Source organism: Anomaloglossus baeobatrachus, chromosome 10 (assembly GCF_048569485.1).
Source record: "Anomaloglossus baeobatrachus isolate aAnoBae1 chromosome 10, aAnoBae1.hap1, whole genome shotgun sequence".
Lineage (NCBI taxonomy): Eukaryota > Metazoa > Chordata > Amphibia > Anura > Aromobatidae > Anomaloglossus > Anomaloglossus baeobatrachus.
The window spans coordinates 54,913,196-54,933,543 of NC_134362.1; the positions used below are offsets into that span (position 1 = coordinate 54,913,196).

Genomic DNA, 20,348 nt, shown 5'->3' on the forward strand with positions numbered 1-20,348 from the left:
TGTTTAAATAAATAAAAATGTAAAACAGCCTTTTGTCCTTTATTATTGAATCAGAATCTAAAACTGCTTTTCTGAATTTTTTGGTAAAATATCTGCAAGCTGGCTGCGGATGTAGATTTTTTTTTCTAGGCAAACATGATTTACAAAGATGCACTTTCATGTGAATACAATAGGAGGTAATGCAGAAACAGGTTTATTATATGAACTCACAACCAGATGAATGACCCCTTTCACAAGATGGTGCAGAGAGCAGCTCCTTCCTAAGCAGAGACGTTAGTAAATATGAAGAATGTAGCTCTCCAACGACACTGGAACTCTAAGGCTATGTGCCCATGGGACAACGTACCTGCGGATTTTGCCAAGGAAAACCTGCGCATTTATCTGGATTTTCCAGATAAATCCGCAGGTTTGCACAAGTACAGACACTCCCCATGTTATCCTATGTGATTTGGGGAGTGCTGTGTCAATGCTGTGGTATGTGTGGCTACGGAATATGCTGCGGATGTCCCGCAACCACACGTAACTGCATGTCAATTATTCATGCTGGAATATGTGCGGAATTCCCACTCCTCCACTATGGAGATAGAGGCCGGGACTTCCGCAGGTATTTCCGCACTTGTCCCTCAGGTTTACCGCAACATAAATGCTCGAAAGCTATGGATAGCTGCGGATTCTGGGCAGCAGCTGCGGGAAACCTGTGGAAAAGTCCACGGGTACATTGTCCCATGGGCACATAGCCTAAGGGTCCTTGTTCTTGCAGGGTTCCACAGGGTCACAAACTGACCCAGATACCGTATATACTTTGAATGCGCTAGTGCAGTGTCACCAAGTCCCACTAATGCCTTCTGTGCACTTACTCCTAACTGCCATTGTTAGCGGCGCCATCATGGCAATCAGCCCCCATGGTGCACAACACTTTCCTTTCCTAATGGAGATACTCCCATGCACCAACACAGAGGTACAGGAGGGGAAAGATATTGTGGGGACACAAAAGTGGAGGAAAGACAATCGTCCTTGGCAAAACTTCTCTGTCTATTTGTCTGGTGAAGAGCTTCATACCCAGATACATGTCTCAATTGATCTGAATGATTGAAGCCAAACTTCCTGATGATCTTTGCCTTTACCACATCCAGGTGCATCCCAGTACATGAGGATCTCCATTTTTGCATATCTTGCATTTGGCAAAACTGGAATCTAAACTTCATTTACACTTCCCTTGGGGCCCCACTCCACAGATTGTCTTGTGTATGGCATTTATTCTGCTTCTAAGCTTTTATTTTTGCACACTCCTCTCACTGGCCTATATCCATACACTACAATAAAATACACATTCTGCGAGATACATTTGGAGCATCTTGCTAGGCATGCAACATGCTTTTCTTTACACCAACTCTTGGCTAATTTTAGACAAATATTTGGCACCAAAATAATACGAACAAATCATCAATAATTGATCAATGAGCTTTTCCGATCATGTATCAATGCTGGTGATCATCTGAGAAACTAAAGATGAGGGAGAAGTGTAGCATAAAAATAATTATCAGCAGCACATCGCCTCATGATATTTTGCCAATTCAGGACGTTTCCATTTTAATTTTAATATACCACTGGCCAGGGAAAGGGGCGTAGCGCACACATGCCAATGGTCAAGTATAGTGGTGGTCAAAGGGTGTCTTGCATCCCATGTATCTCAGGATGCTATAGTAATCACAGGAGACAATTTGTGCAGGCAGCAGGAGGAAGCATCACAAAGCGACCCATGACGTATCATTAGACCTGCACTAATCCAAAGAGAAGGGTTACCTTGAGCTGCTCCCAAATAGACAGTCGCCACATACTGCAGCCTCTATTAATCCACACAGTGAGGACATAGTTTTATGCTCTCTATTTTAATATAAAATAGCAATTTACAAAAAAAAAGGAAAAAAATAATTTGGATTAGTAATATCTACAACCTTGAACAAAAAAATTATTCTAAATGTGCAAATTATACAGTTTCTACAAGTTTTATTTTAGGTAGTAAGAAATAAAGGGGAAGTTGTCAGGACTAACACGCTGCCCAAAGTAGTTACTGAAGCGGATTTCATTATGTGTAATTCTCTATCAGTTTTTTAGAACATATATATTAGGCCGAGTTCACATGTCCAGTAATCCATTAGAACGGATCCTGCAGAGATCCGTTGGCAAAAAAGGTCTGCAAATACAACATTCTTGTCAGTTTTGAAAAAAATAGATCATTGCAGGATCCGTTTTCTTTTTAACAATGGAGTTTATGAAAAATGGATGTTAACTGATTGTTATTTATCTTCATTTCAAACGGATCCAGCAAGAAAAAAAAGGATCCTTTACAAATAGAAGAAAAACTGATGGATAAATAATTTGTTTTCCATAGACTCCCATGTTATAAAAACAATTCCAGCAAAAATCAATTTTTTCAAAATGGACAAAAAAGTTATGTTTGCACATCTTTTTTGCCAACGGATCCGTTCTAATGGTTGATTACTGGACATGTGAACTCAGCCTTACACTTTGCAGTACATGTTCAGCAAGCAGTCCACTGTGGTAGAAGAGTCCTGATGATAGTCCTGATGTGCGGGCTTCCCCTGTCTGACACTGATGGACAGATTTCTCACTAAGCACACTACAGCATATGGAGGAAAACTGCCAACAACAAAATGTCAGGATGGAGAAGCCGGAATATCACCAGATTCTTTCATCAGAACTATTAAAAGGCTTGCCTGACGCTAAGGACTTTTTTTGGGACCTTACATCATCCCTATGAATTTGAATTCTGTGTCGACCTTTCCGGAGATCTGCCTTGGTTTGGGTAAAATAATATCTGAACCATCCAGATGTCATCAGGACCTCTCGCTAAAGCCTGTGATAGCCTCCATGGTCAGGGGACTAGAAGAGCAAGTGTATAAAGAAGCATCTGATGACGCACTCTTCTAGTCACTTGACCACTGCAGCCAATCACAGGCTTCAGTGGTCCTGGTCATATCTGTACCACAATGGCATCACTTACAAAGCCAGTGCAGAGCAGCATATGTCAGATTAACAGAGGTGGGGAGATGGAGGGTAGGTATTCCTTAGAGAAAAAAAAAATTAAAAAATTTTCACCGTTGGAATCCCTTTGAGGATCTCTGTTGTTTAAAGGTTTTCTTATGTCTATCAAAACTTAATTGGTGCTTTCCATTAAGTGTCAGATCATTGAAATGTTTTCTCCTCTCTGACAAGTGCTATAACATCATTCATAATGTCAAGAGGAAAGTTTTGGCAAGCTGGCTCATACAATGCCTTAACAATCCAGGACTTTTGACCTTTGGAGGCCTCTAATCTCTGTGTCCCAGACCCTAATGCATCTTCACTTGATGCATTTTTCACCACTTCCTTCACCCTATGGACATTCCTGTTATGGTCGAGGGCAGCAAGTTGTGTTCGTGCCACCATAGAGTCCATGAAGAAGTGGAACGTCTTTGGCCGATATTTCAGACAAGCGCTGTGGTAGATCTCTAACTCTCCCGTGTGACAGAGGAAGGAAAGTTGCTTTAAGTCTTTTAGTAGTGATTTATTCTCCACTATGTTTTTCAGTTGTTCATAGGCGGGTGAATCTTTCTCCAGCCAGTTTGTGTTGTTCACCACTTCTTCTGGGAGAGGCGGATGATGACAGGCTTTGCAGTCACTATCACCTCCCCACTCATGGACATTGGTGACATGATGAAGGACAGATTTCCATTTTTGGATTAACATATCAGGGTTTTTACAACATGTGCAAGAGCTCCACCAAATATGGTTCCTGATGGCCTCCACCCATTCATAGAGGACTTCACAGTCTTTCTGCTTCGCTGCCAATAAAACCTCATTGCCTATAGATTTGGATAAATGCCACAGATCTATCTGATGTACGATACTCGGATAATTGTCCTTTAGGATTTCTTGTACAGCGACACTTCTGTCAGTAACAATCATTTGCACATCAGCATTCATAGTCTGGAGATCACCCATTGTCTTCTGAAATCCGATTTTTTCTGGGGTTTCTGATGTCACTTCTGGAGTAACCGGCTCCACAGAAAATGAACATATTTTTTTGCTTCGCACGTCCATCAGTGAGTACACAGAATACTTGGGAGAAAACCCAGGATTGTCTAATTGTTGGTCTCCTGCCAAGCAAAGTGGTCTTTCCCGGATACTTCGTATGACGGCTTTTTGCTCCTCCTTCCAGTGATGGTTAATGGCTGGGAACAGGAACATGGATTGGTTTTTGTAATAAGTCGTTTTGTCTATTGATTTCACATTGAGCAATTTGAACATATGTTGGGATTTCAGGAAACTTGATCCGCTGAGCAGCACTGCTGCCGATAACAGGACATTCCCCAGTGGCTGATATCCATGTCTTGGCTGGCTTTCCCACAGTAATCTTGTATGACCGGACCGGCACCGAACCTCTACTGACAAATATGATCCAATCGTTTCCTTCCTGTAATGTGTAAGAGGTGATGTACATTTAGTTTCGGACATACACGGTATCATCATGATCAGTTTTTTCAGGCAGGACTCAAATACAAGATACTTTTCTTCTTCAACGGGATTTTCCACTGGTGAATCCAAGTCCTGGAAGACTCGTTTTACGTCATCTTCATCCTCACTTGGAGCCAAGAATAATTCATCTTCATCCTCACTTAATTCATTGATATCAAAGGAGGAGTCGCTCGGGTCTTCTTGCTCATCTTCGGTCTTTACAGCAAAATTTTCCCAGGAAGTTGGATTTCTACAATCAGAAACTAAGGGTTCACTTTGAATTGGGGAAATCCTTTCAGTCTTGGGATCTTGTGATATGCAGTTAGTGATATTTTCTGAAGGATTTAAAATTGGAAACTGATCCTCTTCTATTTTTATATTGGGTTCTTTTTTCACTGTACTGTTGTCAAAATCTGGTATTGTATTGTTACTGATAGAAAGTGTTGGGGGCAGAAGTGATTGTCCTGCTGAGGATTCATCTTCTTCTTTAATATGGATTGATGGTTTTTTATCTGACAACGTGGCTCTAGATGCATCAACTTCAGAATCTGTTAGTATTTCATTTTTAACAAGATCTAAATTCACAGGTTTCAAATCTTCACACGGATCATTGTCACTGTTACTTAAGCTGAAAGACTTGCAGTTACCAAGCCCTGTGTTTTCTGGGCTGGGAAGAGATGTGGTTGCTTCTGAGTTATTAGATGTTTCACTTGGAACCGATAAGGAGCACGTAATGTTACAATGGTTTCTACATATTTCAGTTTCCATGTATGCATTTCTTCTCCAATTTGGACAAAAATCAGTGTTGACACCTTTTTCAACTGTTAACGGTTTCTGGATCAGACAAGGTGGTGGCAAGAAGGTTGTGCCATGGGGCACAAAAATAAGATTACTTGTATTAACAGATGTCTGGCTTGGTAGAACAGTTGGAGCAGAAAAGGAGGGAGTAATAGGTTGTAAGAAAATAACATTTTCTTCCAGTTTTCTTTTCTTTGATGGAGGCACACAATAAGGGATCGCACTTTGGGAAGCCGGTGGGACATGCACAACAGATATAGAGGGAGGTTTCGGTGTCAAACCAGATGTTGGTGGAGTCTGTGTCACAGTGGACACTTTTCCAGAAGCCAGATGAACTGTTTCACTAATAGCAGTCAAAGGTGTATTGATTAGCGAAGGCTTGATAAACTCAGAGGTAGAGATTACTTGTGTTGGGGATAAGGATATTATTGGAGAGGAAAATGCACTGGATGATAAGGAGATAGCATTTAAAGAGGTTGGTTTTGGTCTGAGCATAGTATTCAAGGGCAAATTTGACGTTGTAAGGACAGAAGTGGACTTTTTTGTGAGACATGTTCTAGGGGCTATAGCTCTTTGCTGCTGTTTCTTTTGACCACGATTGGATACCTCTGAATTTGCAGATGTACTAAATTGAATGCACGAGGATGACGCTGGTTTATCCACAATGGATGAGGTAGAAACTCTTGATACAGATGACTGCTGATTTAGTCTAGAAACTGCAGAACTTTTTTGCGTGGCGCTAGTGGTTGAAGTTATTTCAAAGGTTACCGTTGATGGTTTGTCACTTACTACTGAATTAGACTGGCCAGCTTGTGGTGCCCCAGAGATGTCAGAGCCTTTCTTTTCGGCAGCAGTTAGTTCAATAGTTACAGTTGATGGTTTGTCACTTACTACTGAATTAGACCGGCCAGCTTGTGGTGTTTGTGGTGCCCCAGAGATGTCAGAGCCTTTCTTTTCGGCAGCAGTTAGTTCAATAGTTACAGTTGATGGTTTGTTTGGAACAGTACCTGTTGTGTCTAAATTAAAGATACTAGGAATAGCGCTCTTTTTTAAAATCCTCCGACAACCGATATAAATGTAACTGTCCTCCGTGAAGTGTAAAGAACACAGTCTGTAAAGGTTTTGTTCTTTTCCTTTGAGAACTTTCTCAACCATTTCTTCAAGGTCGATGTCATACTGGCCTGTCCGTTGCAGCCAAACCTTGATTCGTTCAGGAGTGTGTGGAAAATTATGAAGAATTATGGAAGGTTCACGCGGCTTCTTTGTGGAATCAAAACCACACGAAACACAGGATGGCATGATGAGATGCCTAGATAAAGAACAAACATTCCTTATCTGTTAATATGGAGTACATCTAAAAACAGAATATTATTTAAACAAATTATGTAGCCCCATGAAAATATCTCGTCACATGAAAATGCCCCCTCTAATGATAGTGGCCACTGCCAAGTACTGCACATCTACCTCCTATTGATTACAATGGGAGGGCGGATGTGCAAAACCCGGCCGCTATCAGAATACGGAGCAACGCCGGAACTGAGTATTTCCGGCCACCTGTTGCTGTTGTTGTCGAGACCTAGACAGCTGATCAGCAGGGGTGCGAGGCGTCGGACCCCTGGCTGATCAGACATTGATGACCTATCCTAAGGACAGACCATCATTGTAAAAGTAGTGGACAACCCCTTTAATGTACAGGGTTCACCTCTACAGAAACACAAGCTAAGCTCAATTTATTGGCAGTAAAATAGCATATGTGCAATTTTCACTCCTATAAGGCCTGAAACACACGCATAAAAAACGTAGGTGTCTCACGTTCCTTTTCGGGTCCGCGTTCCGTTTTTTATGGGCGTTTCTCCGGTACGTGTGACATCCTTTTGATGGCGTATGCTTGCCGTGTGTGCGTGTGGAATGTCTGTGTATGCGTACGTGTCATGTCCGTGTGGTGTCCATATGTGTTGATCTGTGTGTGTTGTAAAATGTCGTTGCTACATGCCCGCTGACAGCCGACACTCACCCGACTTCATTGTCATACCACGGCTCTGTCTGTGTGTGGCGTCCTGATTAGCGGTCACCCGTGATGGAATCACAGGTGTCCGCTAATCCCCTGAGTAACTGAAGTTAGCGGCGACATTTGCGCTGCCGTCACTCAGGTTACCCGCGGCTAGCTGGAGTCACCCACCCGACACTAGAACTCACCTGTGACTTCTTCGCTGATCGCGCAGCGACTCGCTGTCACAGGTGGAGGATCCAGTGGTGGCCGCGAGTAACCTGACTGACGTCATCGGTGAGCGCGCGGCTCACTTCAGTTGCTGCTTGGAGGTGATAGAGAGTGGTCATTGTGTGTGGCCGCTCCTGTCATCTTCATGTAGCAGAGCTGAGAGCGTCGTGCGACATCCATGGATTACGGCGGACCTGGATGGGTTTTTTGGTTTTATTAAATTGGTGAACGAGGGAGTTTGTTTTAATTATTCTAAATAAAGGATTTTTTAAATGTGTGTGTTTATTTAATTTTAATAACAGGTTAAACATGGAAGTTATCTTGGGGAGACGGCTGCCATGATTAACTTAGGACTTAGTGGCAGCTATGGGCTGCTGCCATTAACTCCTTATTACCCCAATTGCCACCGCACCAGGGCAATTCGGGAAGAGTCGGGTAGAGTCCTGGAAATGTCGCATCTAATGAATGCGGCTTTTCTGGGCGGCTGCTGCCTGATATTGTTAGGGTGGTGGGCTCCCCATAACATGGGGCTCCCCATCCTGAGAATACCAGCCTTCAGCCGTGTGACTTTACCATGGCTGGTATCAAAAATGGGGGGGACCGCACGCCGTTTTTTTTAAGTATTTATTTTTTTTACTGCACAATATAGACACGCCCACCGGATGCTGTGATTGGTTGCAGTGAGACAGCTGTCTCTCAGCGTGGGGGCGCGTCTGAATGCAACCAATCATAGGCGCCGGTGGGCGGGGGAAGCAGGGAATAGTAGATTGAATAATGAGCGGCCAGCATTTTCAAAATAATTAAAGCCGCCGTATCTTTTGCACAGCTGTTCTTCGCCGCGCTGGTGATCGGGGAACGGTAAGTAATGGACAGGGGGAGATACAGACCGACAGACAAAGGGATATTGACTGACAACCACAGAAAATAAGGTAAATTGACTGACAACTAAATTAAAAATAGATTGACTGACATCGCTAACTAAAAAACGCACACGGACGGTACGTGTAGCACACGGACATGCTGCGTGTGCCGTCTGTGCAGGCACGGACCCATTGACTTTAGCGGGTCCGTGTCTGGGTGATCCCGGAGAAAAACGAACATGTCGAGCGTGTGGGAAAACGCACACACGTACAAACGACATGGACACACGTTCCGTGTGTTTTTACGTGTGTGTGCACCTGCTACCATAGGGTAGCATTTGTCTGCGTGTCCCCGTGCCGCCGGTACGTGCAAAAACGTACCAAACACGTACCGGCAGCACGGATGTGTGTCGGAGGCCTAACACAAACTGCAAGTTAAAATAACCACTGCATCTCTAAATTATTTCCCAGAGGGATGTATGTTCTACAATAAGGGCATTTGTAGGGTTCGGCTGTACTAGTACATTTGGGGATGTGCAAATTATGTCAGCGCTCCCAAAGGTAAATATCTTTTCTAGCTTCCTAGCCTTGCCATGTACCACACAATGGTTTCCAAACACATATGTGGCATTGTCTCATTCAGGATCCTTTTACCATAGTAAAAGTTAAGAATTTAGGGATGAGGCAACATCTTAATAGTAAAAATGTTATTTTTTTGTTTTCATAACAATGTTATGTGAAGATCCTGTGGGTTCAAATTGCCCATTGCACCCCTAGATGAATTCTTTATAGGGTGTAGTGTCCAAAATGTTAGCACTGGTTAAAACGTTCTACTATTTTGACATGTTAGGAACCCTGCGAATGTGACATGGCGCTTCCAATCAATTCCATCTAAATTGGTGTTAAAAAGTCATATACTGCTCCTACCCTTATGAATTTTTTTTTTTGCATGATCAAATAGTAGTTTCTGACCACATAAAAAATACTGCCATGTATGGGAGAAATTGTGCAACACTGTTGGGACCCTTTTAACCTATTTTAACTTGTAAAAAGGAAAACTTTCAGAATATAGCAACATTTTAGTGTTAAATTAATGTATTTCTTCCCTTTCACTGCCCAATGGTATAAAAGTATATGGAAAAAGAAGTAATTTTTTCTTTTCATTCAGTCCACTTTACATTAAAGGGGTTTTCCACTACTCCGACATCCCCTTCTCAATCTTTAGGTTTACCCTGTATATTAATAGCCCCTATACTCCCCTGCAGTGATGTCAAGCGGTGTCGGCACTGACTCTACTTGGAATAGCGCTAATTGACCACGGGGATCATGTAACATAATGTCACGCAAGCCTTTAGGGTACTTTACACACTGCTACATAGCTAGCGATCTCGTTAGCGATGTGAAATTTTAGATCGCAGGTGCGATCTTTCGAGATCGCACATAGGTCATTTTACGCATGTGCGATCTCGAAGAAGGGAATTTTGTTTACTTACCGTAAATTCCTTTTCTTCTAGCTCCAATTGGGAGACCCAGACAATTGGGTGTATAGCTATGCCTCCGGAGGCCACACAAAGTATTACACTTAAAAGTGTAAAGCCCCTCCCCTTCTGCCTATACACCCCCCGTGCTCCCACGGGCTCCTCAGTTTTGGTGCAAAAGCAAGAAGGAGGAAAAGTTATAAACTGGTTTAAAGTAAATTCAATCCGAAGGAATATCGGAGAACTGAAACCATTCAACATGAACAACATGTGTACACAAAAAAACAGGGGCGGGAGCTGGGTCTCCCAATTGGAGCTAGAAGAAAAGGAATTTACGGTAAGTAAACAAAATTCCCTTCTTCTTTGTCACTCCATTGGGAGACCCAGACAATTGGGACGTCCAAAAGCAGTCCCTGGGTGGGTAAATAATACCTCATAATAGAGCCGTAACGGCTCCGTCCTACAGGTGGGCAACCGCCGCCTGAAGGACTTGCCTACCTAGGCTGGCATCTGCCGAAGCATAGGTATGCACCTGATAGTGTTTCGTGAAAGTGTGCAGGCTCGACCAGGTAGCTGCCTGACACACCTGCTGAGCCGTAGCCTGGTGTCGCAAGGCCCAGGACGCTCCCACGGCCCTGGTAGAATGGGCCTTCAGCCCTGAGGGAACCGGAAGCCCCGAGGAACGATAAGCTTCGAGAATTGGTTCCTTGATCCACCGAGCCAGGGTTGATTTGGAAGCTTGTGTCCCTTTACGCTGGCCAGCGACAAGGACAAAGAGTGCATCCGAGCGGCGCAGGGGCGCCGTACGAGAAATGTAGACTCTGAGTGCTCTCACCAGATCTAACAAGTGCAAATCCTTTTCACACTGGTGAACTGGATGAGGGCAAAATGAAGGTAAGGAGATATCCTGATTGAGATGAAAGGGGGATACCACCTTAGGGAGGAATTCCGGAACCGGACGCAGAACCACCTTGTCCTGGTGAAACACCAGGAAAGGAGCTTTGCAAGACAACGCTGCTAGCTCAGACACTCTCCGAAGTGAAGTGACTGCTACTAGGAAAACCACTTTCTGCGAAAGGCGTGTGAGAGAAATATCCCTCATTGGCTCGAACGGTGGTTTCTGAAGAACCATCAGCACCCTGTTCAGATCCCAGGGTTCTAACGGACGCTTGTAAGGAGGGACGATGTGACAAACCCCTTGCAGGAATGTGCGTACCTGTGGAAGTCTGGCCAGGCGCTTCTGAAAAAAAACACAGAGAGCGCAGAGACTTGTCCCTTAAGGGAGCCGAGCGACAAACCCTTTTCCAATCCGGATTGAAGAAAGGACAGAAAAGTGGGCAAGGCAAATGGCCAGGGAGAAAAACCCTGAGCAGAGCACCACGACAGGAATATTTTCCACGTCCTGTGGTAGATCTTGGCGGACGTTGGTTTCCTAGCCTGTCTCATAGTGGCAATGACCTCTTGAGATAATCCTGAAGACGCTAAGATCCAGGACTCAATGGCCACACAGTCAGGTTGAGGGCCGCAGAATTCAGATGGAAAAACGGCCCTTGAGACAGCAAGTCTGGTCGGTCTGGTAGTGCCCACGGTTGGCCGACCGTGAGATGCCACAGATCCGGGTACCATGACCCCCTCGGCCAGTCTGGAGCGACAAGGATGGCGCGGCGGCAGTCGGCCCTGATCTTGCGTAACACTCTGGGCAACAGTGCCAGAGGAGGAAACACATAAGGGAGTTGAAACTGCGACCAATCCTGAACTAAGGCGTCTGCCGCCAGAGCTCTGTGATCGTGAGATCGTGCCATGAATGCCGTGACCTTGTTGTTGTGCCGGGACGCCATTAGGTCGACGTCCGGCATCCCCCAGCGGCAACAGATCTCCTGAAACACATCCGGGTGAAGGGACCATTCCCCTGCGTCCATGCCCTGGCGACTGAGAAAGTCTGCTTCCCAGTTTTCCACGCCCGGGATGTGAACTGCGGAGATGGTGGAGGCCGTGGCTTCCACCCACATCAAAATCCGCCGGACTTCCTGGAAGGCTTGCCGACTGCGTGTTCCACCTTGGTGGTTGATGTAAGCCACCGCTGTGGAGTTGTCCGACTGAATTCGGATCTGCTTGCCTTCCAGCCACTGCTGGAACGCTTTTAGGGCAAGATACACTGCCCTGATCTCCAGAACATTGATCTGAAGTGAGGACTCTTGCTGAGTCCACGTACCCTGAGCCCTGTGGTGGAGGAAGACTGCTCCCCACCCTGACACTCGCGTCCGTCGTGACCACCGCCCAGGATGGGGGTAGGAAGGATTTCCCCTTCGATAATGAAGTGGGAAGAAGCCACCACCGAAGGGAAGCTTTGGTTGCCTGAGAGAGGGAGACGTTCCTGTCTAGGGACGTCGGCTTCCTGTCCCATTTTCGTAGGATGTCCCATTGAAGAGGACGCAGGTGAAACTGCGCGAAAGGGACTGCCTCCATTGCTGCCACCATCTTCCCCAGGAAGTGCATGAGGCGCCTCAAGGGGTGTGACTGACCTTGAAGGAGAGATTGCAACCCTGTCTGCAGTGACCGCTGTTTGTTCAGCGGAAGCTTCACTATCGCTGAGAGAGTATGAAACTCCATGCCAAGATATGTCAGCGATTGGACCGGTGTCAGATTTGACTTTGGAAAATTGATGATCCACCCGAAACTCTGGAGAGTCTCCAGAGTAACGTTGAGGCTGTGTTGGCATGCCTCTTGAGAGGGTGCCTTGACCAGCAGATCGTCTAAGTAAGGTATCACCGAGTGACCCTGAGAGTGGAGGACCGCAACTACTGTAGCCATGACCTTGGTGAAAACCCTTGGGGCTGTCGCCAGGCCGAACGGCAGTGCCGCGAACTGAAGGTGTTCGTCTCCCATGGCGAAGCGCAGGAAGCGCTGATGCTCTGGAGCAATCGGTACGTGGAGATAAGCATCTTTGATATTGATCGATGCAAGGAAATCTCCTTGGGACATTGAGGCGATGACGGAGCGGAGGGATTCCATCCGGAACCGCCTGGTCTTTACGTGTTTGTTGAGCAGTTTTAGGTCCAGAACAGGACGGAAAGATCCGTCCTTCTTTGGAACCACAAACAGGTTGGAGTAAAAACCGTGACCCTGTTGCTGATGAGGAACCGGGACCACCACTCCTTCTGCCTTCAGAGTGCCCACCGCCTGCAGAAGAGCATCGGCTCGCTCGGGAGGCGGAGATGTTCTGAAGAATCGAGTCGGAGGACGAGAGCTGAACTCTATCCTGTAACCGTGAGACAAAATGTCTCTCACCCAACGGTCTTTTACCTGTGGCAGCCAGGTGTCGCAAAAGCGGGAGAGCCTGCCACCGACCGAGGATGCGGTGTGAGGAGGCCGTAAGTCATGAGGAAGCCGCCTTGGTAGTGGCACCTCCGGCGGTCTTTTTAGGGCGTGACTTAGACCGCCATGAATCGGAGTTCCTCTGATCCTTCTGGGGCCTTTTGGACGAGGAGAATTGGGACCTGCCCGCACCCCGAAAGGACCGAAACCTCGACTGTCCCCTCCTCTGTTGGGATGTGTTTGGTTTGGCCTGGGGTAAGGATGTTACATTTCCCTTGGATTGTTTGATGATTTCATCCAATCTCTCACCAAACAAACGGTCGCCAGAAAATGGCAAACTGGTTAAGCACTTTTTGGAAGCAGAATCTGCCTTCCATTCCCGTAGCCACAAGGCCCTGCGTATTGCCACCGAATTGGCGGATGCTACCGCCGTACGGCTCGCAGAGTCCAGGACAGCATTAATAGCGTAGGACGCAAATGCCGACGTTTGAGAGGTTATGGACGCCACCTGCGGCGCAGACGTACGTGTGAGTGCGTCAATTTGCGCTTGACCCACAGAGATAGCTTGGAGTGCCCATACGGCTGCGAATGCTGGAGCAAAAGACGCGCCGATAGCTTCATAGATGGATTTCAACCAGAGCTCCATCTGTCTGTCAGTGGCATCCTTGAGTGAAGCCCCATCTTCAACTGCAACTATGGATCTAGCCGCCAGTCTGGAGATTGGAGGATCCACCTTGGGACACTGAGTCCAGCCCTTGACCACGTCAGGGGGGAAGGGATAACGTGTATCCTTAAGGCGCTTGGAAAAACGCTTATCTGGACAAGCTCGGTGTTTCTGGACTGCCTCTCTGAAGTCAGAGTGGTCCAGAAACATACTCGTACGCTTGGGAAACCTGAAACGGAATTTCTCCTGCTGAGAAGCTGACTCCTCCACTGGAGGAGCTGAGGGAGAAATATCCAACATTTGATTGATGGACGCGATAAGATCATTCACTATGGCGTCCCCATCAGGAGTATCAAGGTTGAGAGCGGCCTCAGGATCAGAATCCTGATCAGCTACCTCCGCTTCATCATACAGAGAGTCCTCCCGCTGAGACCCTGAACAATGTGATGATGTCGAGGGAAATTCCCAGCGAGCTCGCTTAGGCGGTCTGGGGCTGCGGTCCATGTCAGAGACCTCACCCTGGGATCTATGAGACACCCCGGAAGAACATTGTTGTTCCGAATGAGGGGGACCAGGGAGCAATGATTCCCCAGTGCCCATGGCCTGAGGTACTGGTCTGGACTGCAAGGCTTCTAATATCTTAGCCATAGTCTCAGAAAGTCTTTCAGTAAAAACTGCAAACTCTGTCCCTGTCACCTGGACAGTGTTAGCAGGTGGTTCCTCCTGGGCCACCCTTAGCAGAGGCTCCGGCTGAGTAAGTGCCACAGGGGCCGAGCATTGCACACAATGAGGGTCAGTGGAACCTGCCGGCAGTATAGCCGTACATGCGGCGCAGGCAGCATAGTAAGCCTGTGCTTTGGCACCCTTGCTTCTTGTGGACGACATGCTGTTGTCTCCTCTGAGCAATCCAGGAGGGTATATAGCCAAAAATCAACCGTGCACCATACAGTGTAAAGTATAGCCTATAATCATATAATCTATAAGTACACTTCTGCACTAGTGGGGCCAGCACCTCAGGTGCTGCTTACCACTCTCTCAAAGCGGTTGTGTGGTCACCAGAATCCCTGCCTGGGTCTCCCTGAGCTTGTCTCCCCTCTCCAGCGTCAGAAGAGCTGACAGGAATGGCTGCCGGCGTCCTGAGGAGAGGAGGGGGCCGTGGGCGTGCCCTAGAAAGCGCGGGAATCTGGTGCCCCACTGTGCACAGTGAGGGGGGTGGAGTATGCAAAGCATGTTCCAGCCCCAGTGCTGACGTCCTGTACAGCGTCCCGCCCTTCCCCTGACTGGCAGGCCTGGGGGCGGGAAAAAAGTGAGACTAGGCCGCAAAAGCCGGGGACTAAAGTTATAAGCGCGGCCAGCGTATGAGCGCGGTCGGCGCGGTAGTCCCCGGCGTACTAACATTCCCAGTCGCGCTGCAGTGTGAAATGGCAGCGCGCGGTCAGCGCGGTAGTCCCTAGTAACACTAACACACCCAGCCACGCTGCAGTGTGTGATGGCACAAGCGCGGTCAGCGCTGCGGTCCCCGGCGCACTAACACACCCAGCAATGCTGGAGTGTTTCTGTGCGCTGTCCCTACGGGGACACAGAGTACCTCAAAGTAGCAGGGCCTTGTCCCTGACGATACTCGGCTCCTTATCCAGCAGAGTCCCCAGGAGCTGTGGATGGAGCACGGTCTCCGTGCCTGGAGACCGATTAGGATCCCACTTCACCCAGAGCCCTAAGGGGATGGGGAAGGAAAACAGCATGTGGGCTCCAGCCTCCGTACCCGCAATGGGTACCTCAACCTTAACAACACCGCCGACAAGAGTGGGGTGAGAAGGGAGCATGCCGGGGGCCCTGTTATGGGCCCTCTTTTCTTCCATCCGACATAGTCAGCAGCTGCTGCTGACTAAGCTGTGGAGCTATGCGTGGATGTCTGCCTCCTTCGCACAAAGCATAAAAACTGAGGAGCCCGTGGGAGCACGGGGGGTGTATAGGCAGAAGGGGAGGGGCTTTACACTTTTAAGTGTAATACTTTGTGTGGCCTCCGGAGGCATAGCTATACACCCAATTGTCTGGGTCTCCCAATGGAGCGACAAAGAAAGATCGCACTTGCGATCTAAAATTTCACATCGCTAGCGATGTCGCAGTGTGTAAAGTACCCTTTAGGAGAGCCAGTGCCGACAACACTGGAACTGCGCTGGATATGAGTATACGTGCTATTATTTTACTGGGGGTAAATGTAGGGATGGGAAAGGGTTGTCTGAGTAGTGGACAACCGCGTTAAATAAAGTGAAGCATTTGAAGGGTTAACAAATAGTTTTGAACACTTTAATGGGTGGAGCTTTTAAAATGGTATGACTATTAAATAAGAGGTTGGGGGGTTGTCACTGTTGTGTCCCTGAGTGAACAAGCACACAGTAATGCTCATGTAAATATTCACAAAATGCTCACCTATAGTATCCTGCACCCGCTCTGTATCTGATGTACGGTCAGTATATACTATACATATTTCTGCTGTGTGTGTCGCCTTTCTCTTACTGTGCAACTCATCTGGTCAGTTATTTCATATTATATATGTACGAAGTGTGTGTATGTCTCATATATATATATATATATATATATATATATATATATATATATATATATATATATATACACATATACACACACACACACACACACACACTCTATATATGGACACACTCATATGCTGTAATTTAGATACACAGTGGCAGGCATATCATTGCAGTAAGGCTAGTTTCACACTTGCGTTCAGTGCATTCAGTCATGATGGAGAATAGCGCAGTCCGTTAATGGACTGCGCTATTCTCCATAGAGTTGTATGGACGACGCACTGTAACGCAAGTGTCTGCAGTGCATCCGCTGGACGACGCAGCGTCGTTATTTTGACGCTGCGTCGGGCGCATGGAACGCTGCATGTAGCGTTTTTCTGCGCTTGGCGGAGTGTCAAAAAAACGCAAACCTGCAGGAATCTGTTAGGCGTCTGTTGTTTTTATAATGGACGCCTATGGTGGCGGATTCCGTTAGAATGCGTCATTTGACGGATTCCGTTAACGCATCCGTCTTTACACAACTGCGCATGCCCAGATGTGTAAAGTCAAGGAAAAAAACTATAACGGATTGCGTTATTTTGTACGATCCGTAGCATTGCGTTGTGCCACTATTGCATGCGTCACACAACGCAATGCTACGGATCCCGTCCAACGCAAGTGTGAAACTAGCCTAAACTGTGCAGGAGCCCAAGAGGTAAGGGGGCCATTTCTACATCTAAAGCAGGTGGAATTGTGCATTACAATGAGCTTTTGTACTGCAAAAAGCCCATATATTGTGTAAAAGGAGCCCTTTTCTGTTCGTGTCCATCACCACACACACACACACACACATATATACCATATACACACAGATATCTATATGTGTGTATATATATATATATATATATATATATATATATATATATATATATATATATATATATATAATGTAAACCATGTATATAAGTATAAGCACATCATGTACATATGTACCCTAAATATACTTTGGTGTGTTTGTATATATGTATATATATATATATATATATATATATATATATATATATATATATATATATACACACACACACATATATATATATATATATATATATATATATATATATATACACACACAGATATTTTGTAGGTACATATACCATGCACACACGCATAATATATGCCCTATACATGCATACACCATATCCTATAGATACAGATATTGAGCACATACATATCCGGTATACACGCACATATCCAGACCTATCTGTGTCAGTATAACCTGCAGCACATTTCTATTGCACTGTATATATATCAGCTGGTGACTATATACTGGAGGGGACACACTCGCTCCGGTGCACACACACACACGCAGTCACGCACATATCACGGCATGAGCCGCCACCACGCCAGTTACCTCAGCAGTCAGCACTGAACACGCTGCGCCAGTCCTACGTCCCAAAACAACGTCTGAGGTCATCAGCCGGCGACCTAGTAGCAGCGCGTCCCGTGGGTGACGTCACGCAGTGCACTTCCTAGTGATATTTGGCGGGCTTGCTGCCCCCTCCTTGTGTTATGCACGCTGCCCCCTCCTTGTGTTATGCACGCTGCCCCCATATGCTGCCTGCCTGCTGTGTGGGGACACACTCTTCCACATTTCTAAACTGTTTATCCACAGATAGAGCCATGAATATATAGTAGGTGCAGAATCCACATCCAAAAGCGTAGTAACCCTGAGTGCTGGGCATCCAACTGCTGTGATCTGGGGCTGGAGGCTGCCGCCTGTTCTGGATGGAGTGCACATTCACAGCTCGATTTCTGGCAGCCCCATAGATAGTGAATGGAGGAGGCGCATGTGCACCTTCAAGATATTCACGACCTAGATGTAAAAAACCTTTACCTTGGGATAACAGTCCCATAGATAATGAATGGAGCATGTGCACCTCCAAGGCATTCAGGACCCTGATCACTTGGGGGTCCCAGTGTCAGACCCTCCCCGATGATCACAATGTTATCCACACTAGTTTATATTTTTTGGGAACACTTTTAAAAACTAGGTCCTGGCATACACCACTTTCAGTGGTGTTTTGATCAGAATTGCTATTAACTTCTATGAGAATTCCGATCACCTGTCCCCGCCGCACAGCATGATGGGTCCTTACAAAGATACAGGACCACTGGTGTCACGTGTGTTCCCTATACTTTTCTGACACTTCCTGTGGATGTACTATAATTGTAAGAGATTGCAATACTCCTTTAAAGACTTCTCATAATCATAAATGGTTAGGCTATCTGCGCTTTTTTCCTGCGTTTTGGTTGCATTTTAACTGCACTGTGTAAGGCTATGTGCGTACGTTGCGTTTTTTTCCCGCGGAAACGCTGCGTTTTGAACTGCAGCGTAACTGCATGCGTTCAGCTTCCCCAGCAAAGTCTATGAGAAAGCCGAAAAAAATCGATGCAAACGCAGCATTTTGGATGCCAGAAATCGCTGTGTAAAAAAAAGCAGCATGTCACTTCTTTTGTGTGTTGCAGCTGCGTTCTCCACCCATTGAAATCAATCATGTGGGTCAGAACGCAACCAAAATGCATTTGGACTGCATTTTTGTTGCGTTCCGCATGCTTTTTTTGACAAGCAAAACGCAGGTCTTTTCAGTCTCTGTGATGTCAGTCAATTTCTGTCTGTGGATGTTGGTGAATCTCCCTCTGGCTGTCGGTCTCTTTCTTTGTCAGTTGGTCACTCTGTCTGTCCCTCTCGCTGTCCGTCAGTCAGTCTCTCCCCCTCTCTCATATTCACTGATCCCCGGCGCGGCGCTGCACGACTCTTCATACTCCTTCGGCGGCTTCTCCTGCTTCTGAAAGTGCCGTCCGCTCATTAGGCCATCTCATATTCATTGCTTTCCCTGCCCACCGGCGCCTATGATTGGTTGCATTCAGAAGAGCCCCCACACTGAGTGACAGCTGTCTCACTGCAACCAATCACAGCCGCCGGTGGGTAGGTCTATATCGTGCAGTAAAAGAAATAAATGATTTAAAAAAAATGACGTGTGGTCCCTCACCAATTGAAACCCAGCCAAGATAAAGCCACACAGCTGAGGGCTGGTATTCTTAGACTTAGGAGGCCTATCGTTTTTAGGCTGACCCCCAGCATAAAAATATCAGCCAGCAGCCGCCCGGAATTGTCGCATCCATTAGATGCGACAGTCCTGGGACCTTATCCAGCTCTTCCCGAATTGCCCTGGTGCATTGGCAATGGGAGTAATAAGGAGTTAATGGTAGCCCATAGCTGCCACTAAGTCATAGGTTATTCATGGCAGGCGTCTATGAAATCCCCCCAGGAGTAACCTGTAAGTGAAAGTAAATAAACACATACACCCAAAAAATCCTTTATTTGGAATAAAAGACAAAAAAACACACCCTCTTTCACCACTTTATTAATCCCCAAACAGCCCTCCAGGTCCGATGTAATCCACATGAGGTCCCACAACGCTTTCAGCTCTGCTACATCAGAAGCTGACAGCGAGCGGCCGCTAAATATGGCTAGCGGCCGTAGAGCACGACCGCTAGCTATGAGCTCCATGGAGCAACTGAAGTAAGTTGCACTATCAGCGGTGACATCACTCAGGATACCCGAAGCCACAGCTGGAGTCCTCCAACTGTGACAGCAAATCACCCGAGTGACTGAAGTGCACGATCAGTGATGCCCTCACTCAGGTGATTTGCGGTCTCAGGTGGAGGACTCCAGCTGTAACAGCAGTTAAGCTGAGTGACGGCACCGCTGATCGCATGGCTCACTTCAGTCACTCAGGTGATTTGCTGTCACAGGTGAATCCTTCACCTATGACCGCAAATCAGGCCGCCACACAGACACAGAGCCACGTGATGACAGTGAACTCGGGTGAAGCTCTGACGTCACTGCTGTGGACTCCACACTACTGCCGGTGTTCTGCCACTGACCTCAGAGGTTCATCC

General features: G+C 46.6%; 1 protein-coding gene across 1 annotated transcript; it reads right to left on the minus strand.

The window, feature by feature from the left end:
• Positions 1 to 736: 736 nt before the first annotated feature.
• LOC142255220 (uncharacterized) lies at positions 737 to 17,840 on the minus strand. The gene is made up of 2 exons (XM_075326735.1): positions 17,797 to 17,840; positions 737 to 6,625 (listed from the first exon to the last, which is right to left on the minus strand). Exon 2 carries the CDS (start codon positions 6,613 to 6,615, stop codon positions 3,208 to 3,210), a length of 3,408 nt encoding a protein of 1,135 aa, XP_075182850.1. The 5' UTR covers positions 6,616 to 6,625; positions 17,797 to 17,840; the 3' UTR covers positions 737 to 3,207.
• Positions 17,841 to 20,348: the final 2,508 nt, after the last annotated feature.